This window comes from Meriones unguiculatus, chromosome 11 (genome assembly GCF_030254825.1).
Source record: "Meriones unguiculatus strain TT.TT164.6M chromosome 11, Bangor_MerUng_6.1, whole genome shotgun sequence".
Taxonomy (NCBI): Eukaryota; Metazoa; Chordata; class Mammalia; order Rodentia; family Muridae; genus Meriones; species Meriones unguiculatus.
Genome location: NC_083359.1, coordinates 56,309,368 through 56,332,550, shown reverse-complemented (window position 1 = coordinate 56,332,550; position 23,183 = coordinate 56,309,368). Strand labels below are relative to the sequence as shown.

The 23,183-nt window shown below is 41.4% G+C and overlaps 1 protein-coding gene across 6 annotated transcripts in view; it reads left to right on the top strand.

Moving 5' to 3' along the window:
- Ppp1r12b (protein phosphatase 1 regulatory subunit 12B) overlaps positions 1-23,183 on the top strand; it is a 216,560-nt gene that overhangs the window by 182,138 nt on the left and 11,239 nt on the right. For 3 of the 6 annotated variants that reach the window (XM_060364340.1, XM_060364338.1, XM_060364344.1), the window contains 6 exons: positions 6,931-6,947; positions 11,093-11,237; positions 12,092-12,196; positions 15,044-15,097; positions 16,700-16,750; positions 22,513-22,693. In XM_060364340.1, coding sequence (XP_060220323.1) covers positions 6,931-6,947; positions 11,093-11,237; positions 12,092-12,196; positions 15,044-15,097; positions 16,700-16,750; positions 22,513-22,647 — 507 coding nt within the window. In that variant the 3' untranslated portion in view covers positions 22,648-22,693. The remainder of the gene's footprint in view (positions 1-6,930; positions 6,948-11,092; positions 11,238-12,091; positions 12,197-15,043; positions 15,098-16,699; positions 16,751-22,512; positions 22,694-23,183) is intronic. The other 3 variants (XM_060364341.1, XM_060364339.1, XM_021633775.2) reach the window with 1 other exon arrangement.

Sequence of the window (23,183 nt, the reverse complement as noted above, 5' to 3'; positions counted from 1 at the left end):
GTGTGTGTGTGTGTGTTATGATCAGATTTTCAGGGGCTCTGTAATTTAGTCTTAAATTCTGTCCTTGCAGCCTCACTTCTATTGGCTTGTTTCTCATCAGCCTTCAGGCTGAGAACTCTGAAATGAAAGGGTGGTTCTCTGTGGGGCATCCCAGAATAGCTCAACTTGTTTCCCCTGGCTCAGCTAGAATACAGAACATGATATAAAATGTTCCTTCTGCTTAGTCCTTCTTTTGGAAATGTAAATAGACTTTTTTCCCATCATTGTGGGGTCAGACCCTGACTCCAAAGGAACATGAGTTAAAGCAGTTTCCACGTTGGCAGTAGACATGTGACTTGGTCTGTTCCTTTCCCTTGGGCCCAGCTTTCCAGAGCCATGACTTTTTATTTTAAACTTGGTAGAAAGAGTTTGGTTTCAATTATGTGCCTTTCTGAATACTGATAACTTTCAAGTTAAAAGCTTTTGTGGGGATTTTCTAATCCAGCCTCTGGTGTTTTGGAGGTCCTACTCATTTCAGAAATCAAAACCATCCTGGTTCCTGTCCCTCTCTAGGATTGCCATCTGAGTTAATGGCAGTCTTCACTCTGCTCTTATTAGAAGCAGGCCTGAGCATGGGCTGTTATCGAGTTTTTCAAGAGGCATGAAAGGAAGGAGCAAAAAAAAAAAAAAGCAAAAAAAAAAAAAGAAAGGAAGGAGCTTGCTTCTTAATTTGGGACATTTCTCAAACCATATTTTATCCAGCTCGTCATTCTTTTCTGCTCAGCTCACTGGATTCTTATTGGTTTATCAATAGCTTTATGTCTCTTCTGCTCCAGGGTACCATTCCCAGTACCTACTGACTCCACCTGAGCCGTTAAAGCTGTGAAAATAATCCCTTCACTCAACAATTTTTATCTAGTTCAAACATACCAGAGAACCATCTCAATGGCCATTTTTCATTTGTCTTGAGTGAAAATGATCTTTAACAAAAACATTTAAAAATGTTTCTTTCAAAGACTTCCTGATTAAAACATATGATGCAATATATTTGTGGGTTAACCTGAAAATTGGGTGAAGATTCAGTTTTTGAAATATGTAATGTTATTTTATAAAGATAAGATATCTAGACTCTAGAGTGGACTAAATGTAACTGTTGTACTTTTAAAAGAAAAATTGCAGAGGCCAGAAGTAAGAGAACCAGCCATTCCTAGAAATAGGTGGGCCACAATGCCAGTGTCCAGAAGAGTGAAGATTCATTTGGGGTCTCTAACCTGTCTTAGAACTTCTCCTTATCACCTGCTGTCCTCTGTGGGATCCTTCCATGTTCATTTCCCTGATGTGTGCTGTGTGAGCCTCTGAGGACACTTCCTTGCTCACTGTCCCCCTGAGACCATTTCGGCACCCTGCCACTTTACTTCTCTCTAGAGTGACTCAGTAGTCTCCCTGTGGGGTTTGCAGGCAGCTTTCTACAGTGAGAAGCCATGTTAGCCTAACAGTTGAAATGTGCTTCGTTTGAGTGACAACAGAATGAAGAGGAAAAGCTGACTTTAAGTCTCCTATATCAATCAGCCACTCTGTACTTACCCAAGATACCAAAAGCTTTTCTGCCTGGGTCTAACTAGTGTTTTTGTTTTGTTTTGTTTTGTTTTCAATCAACTCTCCAATTATGTAAGCTCTCAAGAAGCAAAACAAATCAGTATTTTCTAGAGGTGTTTATTAGTGAAAATCAGGACGCATTATTCAGAAACCTAAGCTGATTTATCAGGAATTAGACAATTAAACATTAAGCCTTATATGTTTCATGTGTCTTGCCTTGCAGTTTATAAGCATGCTCTCCTTAGGATATAAACTTAAAGGAAGCCTTTTCTTTTTAAGAAAGAAAATGCCAACTCTGGGCTGGAGAGATAGCTCAGCAGATAAGGGCTCTGGCTGTTCTTCCAGAGGTCCTGAGTTCGATTCCCAGCAACCACGTGGTGGCTCACAAAGCATCTATAATGTGATCTGATGCCCCCTTCTGGCTTACAGGCAGAGCACTCATATGCATTCAATAAATAAATAAATAACTCTTAAGAAAAAGAAAGAAAAATACTGTCTCCTTTAGAAGTCTGTTTTCCTTCTTTTAGAAATAATGTTTATATTTGAATAACTATTTTGCTTCTACTGCACCCAAATCTCAATGACTTCTGAGACTGAGGAAATTTATATATCCTCCCCTAGTTGGTTGGATTGGGTATTCCAGGACATTGCTAGAGCTAGCCTTTGAATACAACACTCAGAATCCCAAAAATTCCACATTGCTCCCAAGTCAAGTAAAAGGAGATGTTCTAGGAACAGTCAAGGATTAACTCAGAATGCTCTTTTCACCCTGTTGGGTCTAAGTGGACCAGCTACTGCCTTGTCTGTTGGATCGCTCCTCCCTTATACATTCTGCAAAATGGCACCAGAAAGGAATTGCTAATGGAGAATCTTAACATGCCTGTTATTAGCTTTGAGGGTTCCAGGTAGGCAGGAGTGGTTATTCACCAGCTTCTTAGGTGGTTGTCTGTAAGAATCCTCTGTAGGAAGAGTGCAGGGGCAAGAACCGTTGTGACCATCATAAGTCTGAACTCATCAGCATTGCCTTTCTTCACATGCTCTCATCTGTAGAATCTGCCCATTCATATCTAGGTACCATGTGGGCTTTCTCTGACTATTGCACTAACCTGTTCTTTGTGGTTTTTAATTTTTAATTATTTGTAGTTTACATCAGCATCTTTTGTGGAGTATACACTATACGCAGCTATACTGTGTAGTCAAATAACTGTGTAAGAACTTTCCTTGGGTGTGATGATGGAGCATGTTTTGAGTGGAAAAAAAAGTTAATTATGTGCTATTCTTATAGCAGTAAATCAATAGAAATTATTAGCACGTTTTATTATATGGAGTTCCCATGATTGATACATAGTAAAAACTCTAATTTTCCTGTTATAATGGAGTGAGAAGCTTTTTAATCATGTAGAGATGGGTGCCAGAGTCCACACAGTAGAAATGAAAGCTGAAGGTCTCATTAAATCTAATTCCACAGCAGGATATTTATAAATAGGGAACTGGAGGTGGGGGAAAAACAGTTCCAATTGAGGAACCATATTTTAGGAAAATGAAGTCAGTTATACTAACATGACTTAATTGTCAGAAAGTTCATCAGACTCCTGACTGTCTGTACACACTCTGTAGAAATGCTTATGTTTCAACAGAATGAAGCAAACGAAAGCCCCAAGCCAGTCTCTTTAATTTTACACAAGGAATTCTTTATACCTAAGCAAGAATGTAAGCCTGTCTCTGGAGAGGCTGCAGAGTGCGGCTCCCATTGGCATGCTGTTGTTTAAAGGCTCTTCTGCTCAGGAGTGTGAGAGAAATTAAAGCATTGTTTTGCATGCTTTGAGTTGAATTTCCTGGCTCAGCGGTGCTATGTTGATTTTACTACACCTCATCAGCACAGTGTCCTTATAGCTGGAGAAGCAAGAGAAGGAAAGAGGAAAAGGACCACATTTTTGTTTTGTTTTTTGAGACAAGGTTTCTCTGTATAGCATTAGCTGCTTTGAGAATAGGCTGAACTTGAACTCATAGTGATCCACCTGCCTCTGCCTCCCTGAGTGCTGGGATTATAGGCATGCACCACTAGGCCCACCTGGGACCAACATTTTTAAAAACATATTTCCTCCCAATTATCACATGTAACTTTTGCCAGTGGATAGTGGCTACTTGCCCAAATTTCATGGGTAGAAGAGTAGAAATGAAAACTCAGAGCCAGCCAAGGATATCTCACTTAGAAACATGAACAGTCAGCTAACAGGTAACTGTCAGCTCTAGTTACCCGTAACCATGTTCTGGCCCTGTCAGCACCAAGACATTAACTGGGAACAAGAGAGTGTGTGAATTTCAGGTAAGGACTTTTAAGACTTTAAAGCACTCACTGTAACAATACCTTGTCGTTGTAACAGTGGGCATGTATATATATATATATATATATATATATATATATATATATATATGTGCATATATGTATTTCCCTACATATATTCATCTGTTCAGAACTTCTAACAGTCTGTTCATCTGTTCAGAAGCTTCTAACAGTCACCCAGGAATCACTCACTGCTTGCCTCCATAGCACACATTTATGTTTTCCCACTCATGCTCCAGACAAGCTCATCAAGTATGCTCGCAGAGTTGTCCTGGCTTGTCATGCTACCAGCTAGGCCTCTTTCTCTGGGCCTCTCCTCCACGGCTCTGCATACCATAGGCTTTAAGTACAGAAGTTTCTTCACACTGGCCAGATGACGTTCAGTCTCAGTTATTCACAACTGTTTGACAAGTTACAATTAACATTTTCCTGGGCAAGTGGGTTTTAACTCACCTGCACGCTGTAACATTGATCTTACCACAAAGCTAGTGAATGGACATAGCCAACACCCTAACCTCTCAGTTGAATTCTTTTCTCTCACCTCCCACCCTATCCTGGGAATTGACGCTAGGGTCTTGCACATGTAAAGCAAGTGCTCCACTGAACTTTATATCCTAACTTCTTTCTGTTCTTTATTTTGATACAAGACCTCACTAAGATGCCCAGATTGACCTTGACCTCACTCTGTAGCCCACATAGGCTTTTTCGTGTGCTCTTCCTGCCTGAGCCTCTCCAAAAGCTGTAACTACAGACCTGTGCTGCTGCACTCTGCTCTTAGGACGCTGCTACATAGAAAATAATAGTGATTGTTTGAGAGGTGGTGAAATTTAAATAACACTTATTTTGTGTGTGTGTGTGTGTGTGTGTGTCCACATGCACAGCATTCATGAGGAGGTCAGAGGACAACTTTTGGAAGTTGATTCTCTCCTCCTACAATGTAGACTGGAACTGAGATGGCCAGACTTGGTGGCAAGTACCTTTATGTGCTGGGCCCTGGTCTTGTTGATGTTGTTCTTGTTTTTAATGTTTTTAATGCTGAAGGAGAAAACTTTAGATAATGGTGATGTTGGTAATCATATGGAACACAGACAGGTATGACTTGTTAAAACCCCTTATAAATATATAGCTGGCTCAATTCACACCTGTAATCCCAGCACTCGGTAGGCAGAGACAGGCAGATCTCTGAGTTTGATCCCAGACTCTGTCAAAACAAAAAGAAAACAAATCAAAACAGACATATAAATGTTAAGGAAAAATTGTCATAACTCCAGATTTCTAAATTTTAGAATTCTCAAAGAACATCTCAAACAAGTATATGTGAGTCGTACAGATATACACAATTTTTTTTCTAAATGATCCCCTTCTTACCTCAAATAGGATGTCTTCATGTTTAAAATGTATGTTCAGGGAAAGATCGTTCTGTGATACATGCTATCAAGCCTAGTCTAAGCTCAGTCCCTGGGACCCAAATGTAAGAAGAGAAATCTCTCCTGAAACCTCACCTCTGACCACACCTGTGCTGTGGCACACGTGCATGTATATGAATGAATGAATGAAAATAATTCAAATGTATTAGTCCCATGATAATTAACCAGAGATAAAAAATTAGATTGTGTGAGAACTTATTAACAACAACACAAAATCTCTACTCCATGGACACAGAAAAAGAACCCACAGAATTAGGATGTGCTCATTTGACAAGTGCTTGTGACCATTCTAAGGACAACCCTTGACTTGAAGAGAGATTCCACAGAAAGCCATTTCTGAGGTGTGCTGTGACTGTACATGTCCTAGTATAACTCCAGGCTGTGATGTATTAGGCTGTTCTGTGCCTGGGCAGACGAAATAGTGGCTTCCAGGGATTTAACAAGCAGGATCATGGAGTGTTGCTCCCAGCTAACAGTCCTTCCTCCTCTTGCAGATTTCTGTACACTGCTCCTCCTCACTGTCTTGTCATTTGCCCTTTGAGGTTTTATTACTCTTTTGGTTTTGTTCGTTTCTTTTGGGTTTGGTTTGGTTTGGTTTGGTTTGGTTTGGTTTGGTTTGGTTTGGCTTTGGTTTTTCAAGACAGGGTTTTTCTGTGTAGCACTGGCTATCCTGGAACTCTTCTTTATAGACCAAACTGGCCTCAAATTCAGAAAGATCCACCTGCTTTTGCCTCCTCCAGTGCTAGGATTACAGGTGTATACCACCTCGCTGGGCTCGAGGTTTTGTTACTCTTAACATCTCAGAAGAAGTAAATAAATAAATTCATAGAAATAGTTAAATCCTTGTTTGCTTAAGTTCTTTTTTTTTTTTTAATGAAAGAATAGAAGGGCAAATGTCATTTATAATGTTTTAGAAATGGAAGATGAAGACATAGTCACTGTTGTTGGTTTTTTTATTTTTAAAACAAAGACTAAGCTTTTAGTTTGCATCTATGAAATGTGTTTCTTCTAAAATCTCAAAATACTTTACTATTTTCTTTCTATGTCTTTAGCAGCATCTAGGGACTAGGATGGGGCTATGCCCCCACCCCACAGATCCCTCACTCTTTCACCTTTCCTGTAGATCTGGGAGGAAACCAGGAACTGACCTGAGTTTTTGTGTTTATAAATGGCACTGCTTTCTCAGGGAATGCTTGGGCAGTGGGGAAACTAAAGGATAATAGGATGAATATTTCCGGTTGAATGGCTCAGTGTCACATGAAAGCCAATGACAGTCACTCCTGCAGCATAGGCTCGGTTGTCTAGCTGGTAGAGAGGGAAACATTTGATCATGTTGTATTTTGGAAGTCTGCCAGTTTGAAAGACGCTCTTTCCAAAGCCCCAGATCCAGTGAGCTGTGGAATACAAAGAAGTATGGGTTAGAGCTAAGTGGCCTTTTGTGCCGGCAGTTCAATTAGCAACAACTCTCTCTACTGTAAAGTTGAGCCATCTGATTTGAAAAGTACATTTATGAATGGAAATATAAATTAGTCTCTTGCTAATGCTATTTTCTTTTTCTTTTTTGTTTTTGTCTCCTTTCTCTAGCATGAAAGACTTTCTAGGTAAGAACTCTCTTTTATATGCATGCTTACTTCTTGTGAGTGATTGTATGTCTAGTTAAATTTAGTTTCATATAACAGTTTAGTAGTGGTCTTTGGATCCTTCCTTTTTCTTTCTTCAGTCACCACAATAATTCAGACTTACCTCTTGCCCAGTGTCATACAGCAGCTTTCAGCTCACCTTCCTGCATCCAGATTCTCTTCTTTCCATTCCACCTTGTTTACTTCCAACTGATAAATTGTCCTGAAGCATCAGACCCAGGCCCTGTGCTAGGTAATAGGAAGTAACATGAGTGTGGCATTGTCCATGCCTGCCATTAGTTTACAATCTACTGGAGCATCAGATCTTCCAGAAGAATGCAGGAAGTCCCATCTAGACTGTCAGTTGGGTATTGTGGGTGCACAGCATGGGCAGTTAATGTGATCTGATAGTTCAGAAGACAGGGTGATTGCCACGTGGACCCCTGAGTTGAGACAGATGAGATATTGTCACCTTATAGTGAACCCAGCCCTATATCTTATGTTCAAGTGGTGCTTATGAATCACATGCACTAAATGCCTGTTCTGCAATTATTAAAATAAATAAATAAGGATCCTCTATAATTTTTCACATAGTATCGAAGGTACATAGTAGCTGTCCTCCTAAATAAGAAAATAAAGATGATAGCATCTTTGGACCTAATGTTTGCATCTTTCTCCACTAATCCTGTGATGGAGCAATTAAGAGAAAGTGGGATAAGGAGCAGATGTGGTTCTAGGATGTCACAAGGGGATTGGTTTCACAATCTGTTTGGTAGTTGAGCTAGTTCGACCTTGCTAATATATACTAAGATTTATATGTATTCTTTCTATGTCTACCCTCTCACCAAGTACAAGCCAAGGATGCATAATTTACCTATCAAGTAGTATAAAATGACTTTCCAAAGCACAAAGAGTATTTTGCTCTAGCTCATCTTTAAAGAACTCAGGTATGTTACAGTGGCCACGCTGAAGGACACTTCTCTAGAGATGTCAGAATGTATCATAAAATTGTAGTGATTATACTGAAATAGCAGTTTAGGAGTTAAGACAGAGGTGAGATGGCTCGGCTAAATAAAAGTGTTGCCAGCACACCCGACAACTGAGCGGGACCCCAGGACCCACATGGTAGAAGGGAAGAACCAGCTCCTCACAGCTGTCCTCTGACCCACACACATATGTGCACACAAATAAGTAAATATATAAAAATAATAACAAGCAGAGAGATTGACAGAACGCAGTCCATTCTACAGCACCTTCAAAAGTCCTATGTATAATGTGAATTTTCATCTCGGGTGGATACAGACTTATTGAGAAAATGGACTATTTTGTTTTGGTTTGGTTTGTTTTTTTGCTTGTTTTGAGAAAATACATTCTTCTTTCACTCCATACTTAAAAACCAACAGAAATAGATTTCAAATAGTCACATTTTAAAAGAGAAAGGCCTTTCCTACAAAAATAGCACAAGACAGTATTTTATTATCTGTATATAAGAAACACCTTCCCAAACAGTACCCTAAAGACTGTAAAGTGTCAAGTTTCATTATGTAATTTTAAATTGTTGTTATTAAAAAATAACTGTAAATAGCTGGGCATGATGACTCAGACTTCTAATTCCAGCACTTGGAAGACTGAAGCAAGAGAATCAGGAGTTCAAGGTCAGCCTGTACTACGTAGGAAATCCTACTCCAACTTAGGCAATATGAAGCCCTGTCTTAAAAAAACTAAACTAATGGAAAAATAGGAGACTATTGATGCTTTTAAGAGAAAAAAAAAAAAAGAGTTGCCGTAAACAGACAAAAAGTGAAGTGAGATTTTTTTTTAATGTACGATGTTATTAGACAGTTATAAAAGCCCTATGTGTAAGAGCATCATCCAGGGTGTGACAAGATGAAGCTGCTTCACTAAACAAAGTGTGACTGGCCATCCAGACACAGCAGCACTGAATAGCCAAACACACTGAGCCTCCCTCATAACTTAAAATACTAAAACAGGACAATAAGAGTAGCATTTTCCTTTAAAGTTGGTGTGATGTAAATCCTGGTTGTCAACTTGATATACCTGAGAAGAGTTCCCTCTCAACTGAAGAACTGTCCTCATCAGATTGACCTGTGGATATATCTATGGGACATTATCTTGATTGCTAATTCATGTTGGAGGGAAGGCTCAGCCCACTGTGGATGTTGCCATCCCAAGGCCTGGGCTGTGTAAGAAAAGGTAGCAGGACATGAGCCTGGAAGCAGCCAGTACATATTGTTTCCCGGTCAGATTCTGCTTGAAGCTCCTGGCTTAAGTTCCTGCTGTAACTTCCTTGGGTGATAGACTATAACCTGTAAGCTAAAATTAACCCCTTTCTTCCCCACGTTGATTTTGGTCATGGTGTTTATCACAGCTGTAGAAAGCAAACCAGGATACTGGAAAGGGTTAAATCTCTTTAGAAGGCACCATAGCCATATATAAATAAGTGTTCACAATGTAGACCTTGATCACATAGTTACATTTCTAAATTTTTTTCTAAAAAAGTAATTGGACAGTTGAGCCAGTGGAGGCAAATAGCACACAACAGTAATTCCAGCACTCAAGAGGCAGGAGGATCAGGAGTTCAAGAACATCAGCTACATAGCAAGTTTGAGGCTATTCTGGGCTATATGAGGCCTTGTCTCAAACAGAAAACAACAACCACCAAAATAAAACAAAATAAAATAAAAGTAACTGGCTAACTGTACCAAGAGTTACAAATTAGACTGCACATTTTAGTATTGTTAATAGATATATTAATAGCTAACAAGTTTGAAGCAGTGTGTCTACCACCTGAAATTTGGTTAAATTACCAGTTAACCATGGAATGAACTGTATAGTCATTTTTAAGGAGGAAATACATTTTTATTTATATGCTCACAGAATCATGAGTGTACGGAGATAAAGTTAATGTAAGTCTTAGATGACTTTAATGTGTATATGGCTTTTAATATATATTTTAACATTTGTATTTGACATTACAGAAGTATGTGAAATCTACTGTTAAAAGCAGTTATTTCTTGGTCAAGATTATGGGGTGGATACTTTGGTGTTACATAATGTACTTTGGTGTTACATAATTTGTAGTCAGAAAAGTCATCAATACAAAGATTTCCATGATAAGGAGTGAGGATGCTAAGAAGAGCACAGGTTCTGGCATCTGAGAAAAAGGCCCCAACTTCCCTTGTAGCTACCACTTTACTATTGCCTCACTGCCTTGCCATGACTGTCCTCTGCTTTTTATGGCTTACTTCAGCTCTACCAGCAGCCACCACAGAAACCAGACAGGTCTCACAGTTGTGATGGTACAAACCAAATCAGTTCAGGGGACAGTGCACTGGAGGGCTGGTTTGCATACAGCACTTTGATATGTGCGACCCAGTAGTGAGCAAAGAGCAAAGCTCGGAAAAACATTAACTAGTGTGAAGGATTAAAGTGACAGTAGGACACAGAGCTGGTAATTAGCAAAGAGACCCATCCCTGAAATACTTAGCAGTGCTGGAAATAAAGCCACCAAAAGCTCTGGAAGCTCACTTGGCAGATGTAGAAATCTTAACTACAGCAAAAATCTTAATACAGAATACAGGGGAGAAAACAGGTTGCTTGGGTGTGTGACTCCAGCAACCCTGCTGTGTACCCCAAAGCCCAAGTGTCATGCTGCAGTTGCTATTCTTCCTTTCTCTACCCACTGGCTGCCTCTCCAAGCCCATGTGTTTCTGATTCATTGACAGTTCATTGTAATCATTTTCCAAGAGCCCTTCAGACCCAAGAAACTTTGACTGTTAAAGACACTCTCCAGGGAAGCTGTTCAACTCCAGATTAATTTGAAAGCTCTAAGATTTAGAGCAGCACATGGGTCCAAGCTACCAATTTTTCAAGTGAACTCCAATCTTGGCAAATGATAGCCTCTCTCCCCAAGCTGCATACTAGCTCATATGCACACTCACTGCTGTGGTGTGGCCAGGAGACCTGGGCATGCTCACTGAGAGATTCAAGATAGGCAAGATTCTGGCCAAATACTTCTTAGAAAAGGCACAGACAAGCGTCAGGCACTATCACACAGACACTGTGTTCTCAAACCAACTTTTTTATCTTCAACATTTATTTTATAGGTTGGAGTCAGGAGGCAGTAACCCAGCAAGCAGTGATTCTTACAGTGACCGCGCCTCAGCAAGAGCCCGTCGGGAGGCCAGGGAGGCTCGTCTAGCCAGCCTGACCAGCAGGGTAGAAGAGGACAGCAACAAGGATTATAAAAAAGTAGGCTCTCTGGCCAGGTCTCCTGTTCTTGGCTTATGATATGTAAACCTCTCATTTTTTCTACCAAAGGAAAAAAAAGAGCAAAATTCTGGATAAGGAATTCAAAAGATACATAAGTGACTTCTTTGTTTGCTTCATCTGTCTACTAAAGACATTTGTATATTGTTTTTATTGTAGTAAGTATATGCCTAGATCAAATATTTAAAAGTATAGGGGAAAGTAAGAAATTTATTTTTAGGAAGAGTAAAAAGCGCAATGCTATATGTCCGAGCCCATGAGAATTATTTGGTTAGGCTTATTTTTAAGAAACAACATGCTTTTAGTAAGGTGTTTTGAATATCAAATATTTTGGTGTTAGTTTTTAAAAATTTGTTATCCATTTGTCTTGGTTCTTGCTTTTTGGACTTTGAAAACATTCCCTTTCAGGTGTTTGAGATACAGGGAGTGAGAGGGAAGAACCAAAACATTTTGGTTAAAGACATTTTTCTAGGTTTATACTTTTGTTATTTTTGTTATTTTGAATTTGACGAAAAACAAAAGAACAAAACAAAACCAAAAAAAAACCCCACACAGAAACAATAATTCTGTTTTGTCTAGAGGCTACATTTTAAGCGATGCAGAGACCATGTGGGAGAAATGGGTAACTGGTTTTTCTCCCAGAGTTTATCCTCACTGATTTTAGAGCCTCACCCTTTCCTTGTGTCCAGCACCTGAGGTCCTGAAGCCAGAGAACAGTGACTCTCCATAAACTACCTTCTTCCTCTCCACCCAGTTGATCATGGTGGTTTGGAGCATAACTTATGTGTTCTACTGCTGGGAGACCACCCAGTGACCTGGTTCTGTTCCCCTCACAGCTCTACGAGAGTGCCCTTACTGAAAACCAAAAACTGAAGACAAAACTTCAGGAGGCCCAACTAGAACTTGCTGATATAAAATCCAAGCTTGAGAAAATGGCCCAGGTAAGGAGAGGAAGAACGGGGAGGGGGGGGACCCATACAAGGAGGTGAACTCAGAATCTAGGGAACAGGTTCTGAGATGGAGTTCAAGTAGCACGTCCCCTGAGCTGATTAAATGGACTTTCTATAGTCTCCTTTTAAGGTTTAAGATTCAGTGGCTGTTTAACTTAGTAATTGTGAAAACTAATAGTAAAGTTCAATGAACAACTAACTGAGGGTCTGAATGGTAGTAACTAGTGTTAATACAACTCACTATAGAATACAAGCTGGGTCAGTACAGGGTCAGTGCTAGAGGTTCCTCCCATCCTGCTCATGCAGCAGTTCAATTCCTCTGCACCTTGACTCCTGGAGAGAAATAAGCAGAACACTATAACCAAGTATAGAGAGTCCCAAAAGGAGCCCAAGAATCAATAAGTGGTTTGCTTACATCAGGGAATGAAGTGGTTCAACATTAGTGGTTCCAGGAGGACTCCACCCTGGAGCAAAATGTCCCCCTACATCTGGCAGTGAGGAAATACTAACAGAATGAGCGGGTAAGCCACTCCCTCTTACTGCCAGGCCTGATTTAATTACACAAAGCTTGAGAGGCTGCCGGGGTAATGATCTCATTGCCCGTGAAGCAAACCCTGCAGCTGAGAGCTACAAGCCTGTCTTGGGTTATTGCAGAGTTAACAGGAAGCCTATTGAGTTATTGCCCTCCTAGAATGCCTGGGGACTAAGTATTTCAAAAGCGGAACTGAGTTAAAAAGGGCTCTTTTCGAGGATATAAAATGAAAACCAGAGGTGGCTACTTAATCTGGTAATGTGATATAATCCAAAAGCAAAAATGAAATTATAGGCTCATGTAGTCCCAAGCATATGATACGTAGTCGGGGAGGGGTTGAGGACCCTCTTAGCATCTTATTGTAGCCCCTCTGACACGGGATACACACGGGAGCAAAGTGAGTGACAGGAACCAAACATGACTCTTACTGGGCTTTCTGAGCTAACACATACTAGGTTTAACAAACAAACAAACAAACAAAGGTCTCTGAATCCAAAGAAAAGTCCATGACACAGTTATGACCCTGCCATCAGATGGGGAATGAACTAAATAAGCTTTATGGTCACTTTCCCCTCTGCATTACTGAGCTAGGCAGTATGTCTTGTTCTGAATAGCTTCCAGATGGACAGCAGCTAGTACTAAATGCAGCCCTTAAGCTGCTCCCAGAAGTTGCACCCTTTGCAGGACATAAAGGAGCAGCCCCATGAAGAACACTTTGGTCGACTCCTAGTAGGAGCTGCTGATGCTAGCCTGTAGAGATCTTAGAGTTCATGCTTTCCACCAGCCATGCACTGTCCGTGGCAGCCTAACAAACTACATAGAGTGACCCCCACAGAACATCAGGACAGAATCTGCCTTTCCCAGCCACTGGGGCAGCACCATCCGCCAGCCAGCCAGCTACCCTGCTAGGTATGCTGGGATACACTTAACTTTACCAGATGCAAGCTCAGAAAGAAATGATGGTGCTACAAACCAAGTGTCTATTTACCAAAAATGGAGATGTTTGCTAGGACTCTGGAGGGAGGGAGAGAGAGCCTGTCAGCCTCATGTATTTGCTTGGAGACAGTTCCCACATGGACACATGCAGCATTTTGCATAAAATGTCAAGGGAGTTATAATTTAAAACTATAGAAGCGAAACAAAACAAAACAAACAAACAAAAAAACTAGTTCTTTGTATTCTGAACTTTGTGAATTGTGGAATCTTCCAGTTTGTCAAGCTTAGGAAAGAGACGAAGGAAGATATAACAAACTCTGAGATCTGCTAATGCGTTTTCCCTTTCCTTTCTGCTTCTCAGTAGATGCAGTATAAAGGCAGACAGCCATGACCTTCAGAACAGAAGGTAAAAGTCTAGGATGAGAGCCAGAATTTCAAGTTTTATTGTTAGTTTTAGCTATTCAGTAATAGAGGAAGAAAGAAAAGGAAGAAAAGGGGGAGGGAGTCTTCTGCAGGACCAGCCTGATGTCCCCATTTATTGCAGATGTCTGGGCATTATGCTGGGCAAAACAAAATAGTCATCCTTTATTCATTAAATGTCTACTGAATGTACAAAAAAAATCCACCCAGTCCCATAATGCGAAGACCAAAGGAGACCTACAGGTTCTTACATTTGAAGTTACTCTTCTTAGGTTTAGGGGCCAAATCTTTTTATTCCTCTGAAGGATTGAAATTGAAAGTCAGTTCAATTTAATCTAAATATATACTGATCTAAATATATATTGTAACTCCTTTATTCAAATAAAATCCTGTTAACAAATTAAAAAGGGAAACAAACAGATAAAAGTGGGACTGCTCTGTTAAGAAAGCAGAAACTAGCTAAGAAGACTGGCTGCCTCATGTGAAGACCACCACACTAGAAGGAAAATGGCCTCAGTGCTCAGAACAGAAGTGACAAAAGATTGCTTACAAGAGTGCCACAAGGCTCAAGCATTTAAGTTAAGGGGTTCCCAGCCTTTAAAGAAGAGCTGCTGATCTAGAGGTGGGGCAGGGGTGATCCAGTGTAAGGAGTTTGGACTTTGGAGTCTAAAGGGAGAGGGAAAGTGGTGAGTGTGCTATAAGTAACATCTGTGCATATATGTTGGGCCTCAGGGACTGTTCCTGCCTTCCTCTCCCCGGGAGCCATCCTACATACTGTTCAAGACAAGTGTCAGTGATCTCACAGTCAATTTGCTTGAGACCCTTGCTAGAGGAGAAGCCCAGAGCCCTGCCATCTCTTTCTGGATATCTGGTGGCAAACCAGAGCAAAGCTGGCTGATACTACTTGTGAAACAGACTAAATGACAGGTGTTTTCCTTCTGTTTGCACAGCAGAAACAAGAGAAGACCTCTGACCGGTCCTCGGTGCTGGAGATGGAGAAACGGGTATGCTCATCTCCCTTGGCCACTTGCTGCAAGGTCTTCTTCTGACTTCTCTAACTTTGTGCCAATGGAAAAAGTTTATCTTAAGAAGCGGGAGCTCTGCCACATTCCAATCCCATCTTAATTATATATATAGATTAGTCTGACTATAGAGAGAGACTATAAATATAGACTATATATAGTTAGAATATATATATACATATATATATACATACACATATATATATTGTCACATATATATACATATACATATATATACATATATACATACACACACATACATATATATTGTCTGACTCTGGACAGTAATTTGGTGGCCAGTCCTTTTGGCTTCCTCATAAAGTTGGTTACTTTGAACATGCCAGTTTTAGGGTAAGAAGGAGTCTTGGGATATTGTCTCATGCATTCTTCTGCCTTCAGAACTGCACACACACACACAGCTGTAAGATACTTGTTTATTTACATGTGCACACAGGTCTAAGGGCTTTCTGCCTTTTGTATGACCTTAGACAGCAAGGAAGCTTACAGCTGGTCATGTTGACACACACCTGTAATCCCCACATTGAGAGGCAGAGGCAGGAGGATTATCACAAATTTCAAAGCCAGCCTGCACTACATAGTGAGTTCTGGGCCATCCACAACTACATAGCAAAACCTAGTCTTAAAAGAAGAAAGACAGCCAGTGAGGTGCCTCAACAGTAAAGGTGCTTGCTATATACAAGCTTGACAGCTTGGTTTCAATCAAACCTATGGTGGAAGGAGAGAACTCTGACCTCCATATACATACCATGGTATACATGCATGCATACACGAATGCACACATGGGAACATACATACTCCTACAAATATTTTTAAAAGGAAGTTTTTCATCAAGACCCTTTGCTGTTGATTTAGGTCTTATAATTTAAGGCTGAGCAGTCTTAGCTTTTCATCAGCCCTCTGGCGGAGAGCATTCTCACAAATACCTGAGACTCCTGACCCAGTCTCAGGTATTTATCTGGGATTTGATACTCTTAAATTGGGGAAACTCATTTAGATATAGTCATGAACCCTCACCCTGATTTGACTCATTGTCTGTGGAAAAGCTAAAATTTCTATTTCATTCCCGTGGCCTGTAAGCAATCCTTCTTGGTATCACATTTAATTAAAGGCTCCTCATTGAGTTCAGGCTAAATTAAGAGTTATTAGCTGGGATCAAAATGCAGAGGAGGGGGAAGCTGGCCATCTTCTCCCTGCCAGAAAAGCAGCATTCCCTGGGAACTGAGGTGGAGCATTACTGAAGATGATGGACTTTTGTGTCTAGACAGCAAGGGTTCTAGTTACTTGCAGTCATTTGAAAAATTTAGCTTGTAAAGAATGTTAGCAGGTCACCGCCCCTCTGTCTTCTAATTTTCTTATAGAAGACTTAGGTAATAGGCTTCTGAGCAGTGAAGTCATTCCATCCCATGGTGGCAGGGCAGAGAGTGCACATATGGAGAAAGGTTTGCTTCGGTCTAGACAGACTCTTAGACCATAGAGCTGCTGATGGTATGGCATGGTGGGAGTCACCTTTGTGATTGCTCCCTAGCCCATTATCTCTTCAACGAGCTCATTGTTTCTAAACAGGAGAGACGAGCCTTGGAGCGGAAAATGTCAGAAATGGAAGAAGAGATGAAGGTATGAAGGGATTCTTTGTCTCTCGGTGTATGTCTGTTCTCTGAATGCCTGTCTAAACTAGATACTTGAGCCCAGGCTTGCCTACTCATCACTGCTAGCTGAGCACCCTCAAGAAGAGATGCTGGGTTAGAGGAAGTGAGCACCTCCCCTCAGCCATCTTTTAGGCTCTCTCAGTTCATGTTGCATCTGCTATGGCCTTCTAGGAACAACTGATTAGTTTATAGGGAGACTTGTAGGCAGACTGGAGGCAATATCCCAAGTTGAACTTCAAAGCAGTGGCTTTTCCCTGGAAGGCTGGATGAAAGGGCTAGGAAAAATTCCCCCTGCTCTGCAAGTCCCCAGTAGGCGAGCTCCATGAAGCCTGGGCATGGCCACAGACCTTTCTCCCTATATGCAGCTCTTGCAGAAGGACCACAAGCTGAGTCATTCTACAGCAGTATGAAATTTTATTTGCATATTGGTTTCCTGTCTGAGGCCATCTCAGTTCTTGGCCTCCACATGACCCACTTGAGGGCTTACTGTCTTCCTCTTCTCGAGGATGACCGACAGTGACCATCACCTCTCATAGCTACTTCAGTGGACTGCTGCCAGTTTTGAGTGCCAGTCCATTGCTATACAAGGGGAGGCTTAGGGTAGCCACCCACCTAAGACACTGGAGCAGCTCATACCTGTGGTACATTGTGCTAATAGCCATGGTCACTTACTACGTGCTCAGCTTTTTCCTTTCTGAAAGAATCATATTTTAGTGGATATGTAATGCCAAGTCAGATGTAGCTTTCTATAGCTAGGAGGCAGAAACCCTGGGACAGTGTCAGACAAATCCTCAAATGTCCTGCTGTGAGTAAGCATCTCTGGTGTGCAAGTGGATTGCTTCCTAAGAGATAGTTGTTGTTTTAAATGGCCTAAAAAGATGTTATTTATGTATACCCACCACACACACAAAATAAGTTTTCAGGATATGATCAGGTCAAAGGTCATGGTTTTACTAGACCCTGTACTCACAATCCAGTTACACCTTATAGTTGTAAAGTAGAAGGGAAATGCCAAGTCCTACCCCTCATTTCCTAGTCACCAACCCACTGCTGTGGCTAGTAATTGTCTTATGGAATTTGAAGCAATAACCACTTATCCTTTAAACACTTTAAATTTCCCCAGTTGACTTAAAAGTAGCAGGAAGTAGAAATAATATTTGATTGTCCTGAGAAGAGAGCATACTACCTTCACAAACACCTTTGAATTTTTCCATCTTCTGGATTTTCCAAACCCACCTCACTTATAGAAGTATTTTTCTTCCTCTTAGCATAGTATGCTATTATTGCCAAACAGGTCTTCATGAACGAATACATACAGTTCTATATGTGTGAGGGCTTTGCATCTGAAACCCTTACCTATACCATCTGCACTCTGCTGTTAGGCTGCTGTCCATAATGCTTGGTAAGAAATGGCCTGGGCAAGGTGGCTTAAGAGATGACTCCATGGTTAAGAGCACGTGTTGCTCTTGCTTAAGACCTGGGTTCATTTTCCAGCGCCCTTTTATAACCATCTGCAGCTCCAGTTCCTGGGGATCTGATGAATTCTGTGGGACCAGGCACATGTGTTGTGTGCACGCACATATATGCAGGCAGAATACTCATACACATAAATTAAGTTGATGCTTAACTAACTTTTTAAAAATATATATTAAAAATATTTAAAATCTGATGCACACCTGTAACCCCAGCACTCAGAGAGAAAGAGGCAGGCAGATCACTGTGAGTTTGAAGCCAGCCTAGTCTACAAAGCAAGTCCAGGACAGCCAAGGCTACACAGAGAAACCCTGTCAAAAAAAAAAAAAAAAAAAAAAAAACAAAAAAACACACCACCAACAACTAAAGGCCTATGTATGTCTGGGCATGGTGGCATATATATGTAATCCAGCACTTGGAAAGCAGAGGCAGTCTCTGCATTCAAGGCCAGCCTGGTCTATATAAAGACCCTGGTTCAGAAAAACTAATAAATAAGCAGCCACAAAAAATAATAATAAAGAAAAGGGCTAAGAATGTAGCTTAGTAGATAGAGTGCTTACTTAGCATGCCATTGGCCCTGGGTTTGATCTTCAGGACTTCATAAACCAGGCATGGTGGTGTATACCTGTAACCCCAGTATTCAGCTCAGAGTCATTTTCACCCTGAACTTACTACATAGCAAGTTCTAGGTTAGCACAAGATACATGAAACCCAGTCTCAAAAAAAGGGAGAGGGAGGATGCAGGGAATGGACAGAAAGGACCTAAGTGTTAATCTGGAGCATGTAAATCAGGCCAAAGCTCACACACACACACACACACACACACACACACACACACACACACACACACCATGAGTGCCCTGAAGCCCATAGCCAAGCTGTGTACCCTTTATGCCGTTCACATAGGCCCCATACAAAGACTCAGAAGTGGCCAAGGGGCAGGGCGGGTACTTGGAGCTCTTTCTTACTTCAGTTCCCATTCTAAACTGGAAAGTACAGAAGCTCTTCCATATTCTAAGTTGTTCTCAAACCATTGGGTTGACACAGGTTTGCATGTTTCTTTCTGTGTTCTTACCCTGTTTAGCTGTGGTTTCTTAAGGTAGGCCATGAGTTCATTTCTTCAGTATTTCAAGAGATTACAGCACATGAAAGTGTTTATTCTTTCCAATCAAAAGTCATTTGCCAACAACTTTAAAGATAAATTTAGGAGGCTGGAGAGGTGGCTCAGAGGTTAAGAGCACCAGCTGCTCTTCTAGAGGACCTGGGTTCAATTCCCAGCACCCACCTGGTGACTTAGAACTATCTGTAACTCCAATCCTAGAGGTTCCAATGCCCTTTTTTGGCACCTCTGGTACTGCACACATGCAGTGCACAGACATACTTGCAGACAGAACACCCATACACATAGAAAAAAATATAAATTATCAAATAGAGCCAGATCATAACTGGCCCCCAAACCAGTCAGTAAACTGTTTTGAGACTTTGTTAAAAATACACCTTATCACTCAGTCCCCATTATTTTCTACTGACACTTACAAAACCAAGTGGAGAAGAAACAAAGCAGACTGTACTGCCTGAGTAACAGTAAACATAATTTGCTCAGTCCTAGCATAATATTCCAGATTGCAACTTGTCTAGCTCCCTCTACAGGACTAAGGGAGAGGAGCGTCAGACCTTAGCACCAGTGTTAGATTTTTGTCTGTACCTTCTTCAAATTCATGAATATATTATGAAATTGCTGTGATGGCTCTAAAGGAGTTAAAGAAAATTATTATTTAGTTCTCAAGGTCTTCATTTGGCTTCATTTATACTGATGAACTTTTCTAAGGATTAGTGACTAAAATATTTTTATGAAATTGTCAATGGATAATACATTGGTCAAGTCTGGGAAATCTTACCAGATGTGGGATCTATTAGGCCTTGGGACCAGTTGCTCTGTATTTGTGCATAGTCAAGTTATGCAGGAGTTCAGTTTCTTGGAACCATCAACAAGCCGCTAATTGTAGGGATGACTTCCTGTGAATGCTTGAAACCTCAGTAGGCACTCAAATCTAAAAGTGACATCACTGCCTATTTTCCTGACACCAGCCAAATGCAAAGATGGGCTCTCCTAGGTGTATGTAGGGCTCTTTGTTTGGGAGATGGTTTTAGTCTCAACCTGAAAAGGTAAGTATGAATTCTCCCCAGGAGAAACTCCACTCTACCATATTGGAATAGAATTATATGACAGATCTGACAGGTGTGCATGTCAGTGTGAGCTGAGCTGGCTCTGCACTTGTCTTCGGATGTCCAAATACAATCTGACACTTTTTCTGCTGCATCCTCCATGAAGCTTTAGCTTCCTTGCTAGACCCTTCCCTCCCTTTCCCAAGTCCTTGCATGAAAAGGGCCCAGCAGCCATTCCCCTGTAAGTTGCTTCTGGGATTCTATTTTGCTAACTTTGGAAGTACCACTAGCCAACTTTTGCCTCCTGTGCTCTGCTCTTCTCCTTGTCATCTCTTTGCCATGCTTGTTCTCATGACTGTTTCCTACAGAACATTCCAACATTCCACCAGATTGTTTCCTGCCTTTCACCATCATACTGAGCATCCAGATTCTCCCACCTAGAGCAGCCTGTGTCCACATGTTTCATAGCTCTTTGCTGCAATATCCCTGGGAGGCAAAGACCACTTCATATAATGACAATGAGTGTATTGAAATCTGTGGTCAGATGCTAACACCAAAGTATGGCATAAGCCAGAGGTCTTGTATGTTTCTCAAATTTGGTCATGTCTTTAAGCTCCTCCATGTGCTGTCATGAACTCCCTTACCTGTCCCCTTTATGGTCAGGATGCTAATGGTCAACAGAGGGTGGCCCGGCCTACTCTCCTGTAGCTGCATGGAACTCCTTGGCAGCCCTGCCTTTTCCAGGGTAGGCATTCTTCCTCTTCGGGCAAAGAACTATTCAGCAGTTTGTCTCTGCTTGTTTCTCCTTTTCACTGTTTTTTCTCATGCTACTTTCATTTTCTTGCTGGTTCACTCCCAAACCATTACCCCACTAATCTTTCATTTTTATCTTTTCCCATTATGTGATATGAGAGAGTTCTCTGATACCTGGAATGGTTTTGTTTTGTTTTGTTTTGTTTTGTTTTGTTTTTTGTCATTGCTAAAATCCAAACCCTATTTACATAACAAAATCATTTCCCTCTTCCAAAAAAGCTGAGTTTCAGTTTCAAGGTCAGTGCAGAGGATCCCTTAGGAAGTCACGTAGCAGAGCTAGCAGGCCTGTGCTGTAATCACTTTATTGAAGTCTTCAAGTCACTTGTGAATGATCAGGTATTGGGAAGCCCGTCTGTGCTGGTTATTCATTTGCAACACTCACGCACAGGTGGGTGGATTGCCACAGTGATCCAGCCAGTTCCATCATCACCTGGCATTTATGATTTCTCTGCCTTTGTGCATTCATAATTTCCAGAGTCTGTTTGAACACATTTAAGCAGCTCCAGCCTTGACATGAACTAGGGCAGAGAGCACACAGTTAGCTGTGAACATACATATAATCATATAAAGCAGATCAGAGGCACTTGGCAATTGCAGGACCCAAACAAGCTCTGTGTGCTATTAAGGAGAAGTGGGAAGGTTAATTAAGCTTCCTGCAAAACAGGCTACAGGTCTGCCCAAAGAGCTAGTAGGTGTCACATCAGCCTTCTTAATATTAATAATACATGCTATATGCAGAAAGTGCTTAAAGAAAACACTCCTCTTATATTTTTTTAATTAAGTAATAAATTAAGAGAAAAATCCAGGAAGAAAACAAATAGAGGTAGGAGGGCAAGTATGAAGATAAGATGAAGGGAAAGAGGAGAGTAATGTTTGGATTTAGGAACACTGGCCCCTCCAAAATCCTCAACCCAGTCCCCAGTGACAATGAAGGAAAGGCCCCAAGGCTGTGGCTCTGCATGTGAGCTTGTCAGAAGGCCCCAAGCCATATGTTGGTCTCTCATTCTCAGGTGAGCCACATGTGGTTTCTGATGCTTTTATGGCCAACTGCAGCATGCTGAGGGCTCATCCAGGCACCATAGACATAGCCCTTCCCTCTCTAGTGCATTCTGCTTCCTCCTCCCTATACAGCTTGCTCTCATTTACTACTGCCTTTCAGTTTCTTTTCTTGCATGCAAACTAAAAACAAAAAGAGTCACGTAGTTTCTTTGTCCTACTTCTCTTCTGCTCTTTCTTGTCTCTGTCTTGTCTGTCTCCTTCATGTCTCACTCTCTGCAGAACCTTCACCAGCTAAAACAGATTCAAACCTTGAAGCAGATGAACGAACAACTGCAGGCTGAGAACAGGGCCCTGACCCGAGTGGTGGCCAGACTCTCGAAGTCCATCGAGTCCTCGGACACCCAGGAGCTCTAGCTATTGCCCTTCCTCTCCACCTCAATTCCCTCCTCTACTACTCCAGGCAGGTTTACTCTCTTTGTTGGTCCCAGAAGCCCAGTACCCATCCCTTCCATCAGAGTCTCCATGTCCATGTCCAGGTATCTGTAAAATGTGGTTATCTGAAGAGGGAGGCAGGACTCGGGCCATATAAAAGGGGCATAAGAACTTAGTTCAAGGGCAGCAGTGGGGACTTGTCTGGGCAAGCACAGGATCACTGCTCAAGCTGCCATATTGCCTTCTCTACCCTTGGAGACTCAATATAGATTTGCTTACTGAGCTGCATATAGGTACACAGCTGCATGTATTTACCTGTATGCATACATGGACACATATTTACTTCATTGATGGGGGTCTTTGCCGAGCTGAGAAAGAGCTTTCTCAGGCAGCAGCAACCCAAATGTACCAGTGAGGGCCTGGAGTAGCCAAGGGCAAGGATTCTCAACTGTGCTTGCATGTTAGACCCACCTGGGAGCTGTTACCACATACCATATCGTTTGGACTGAGCAAGCCCT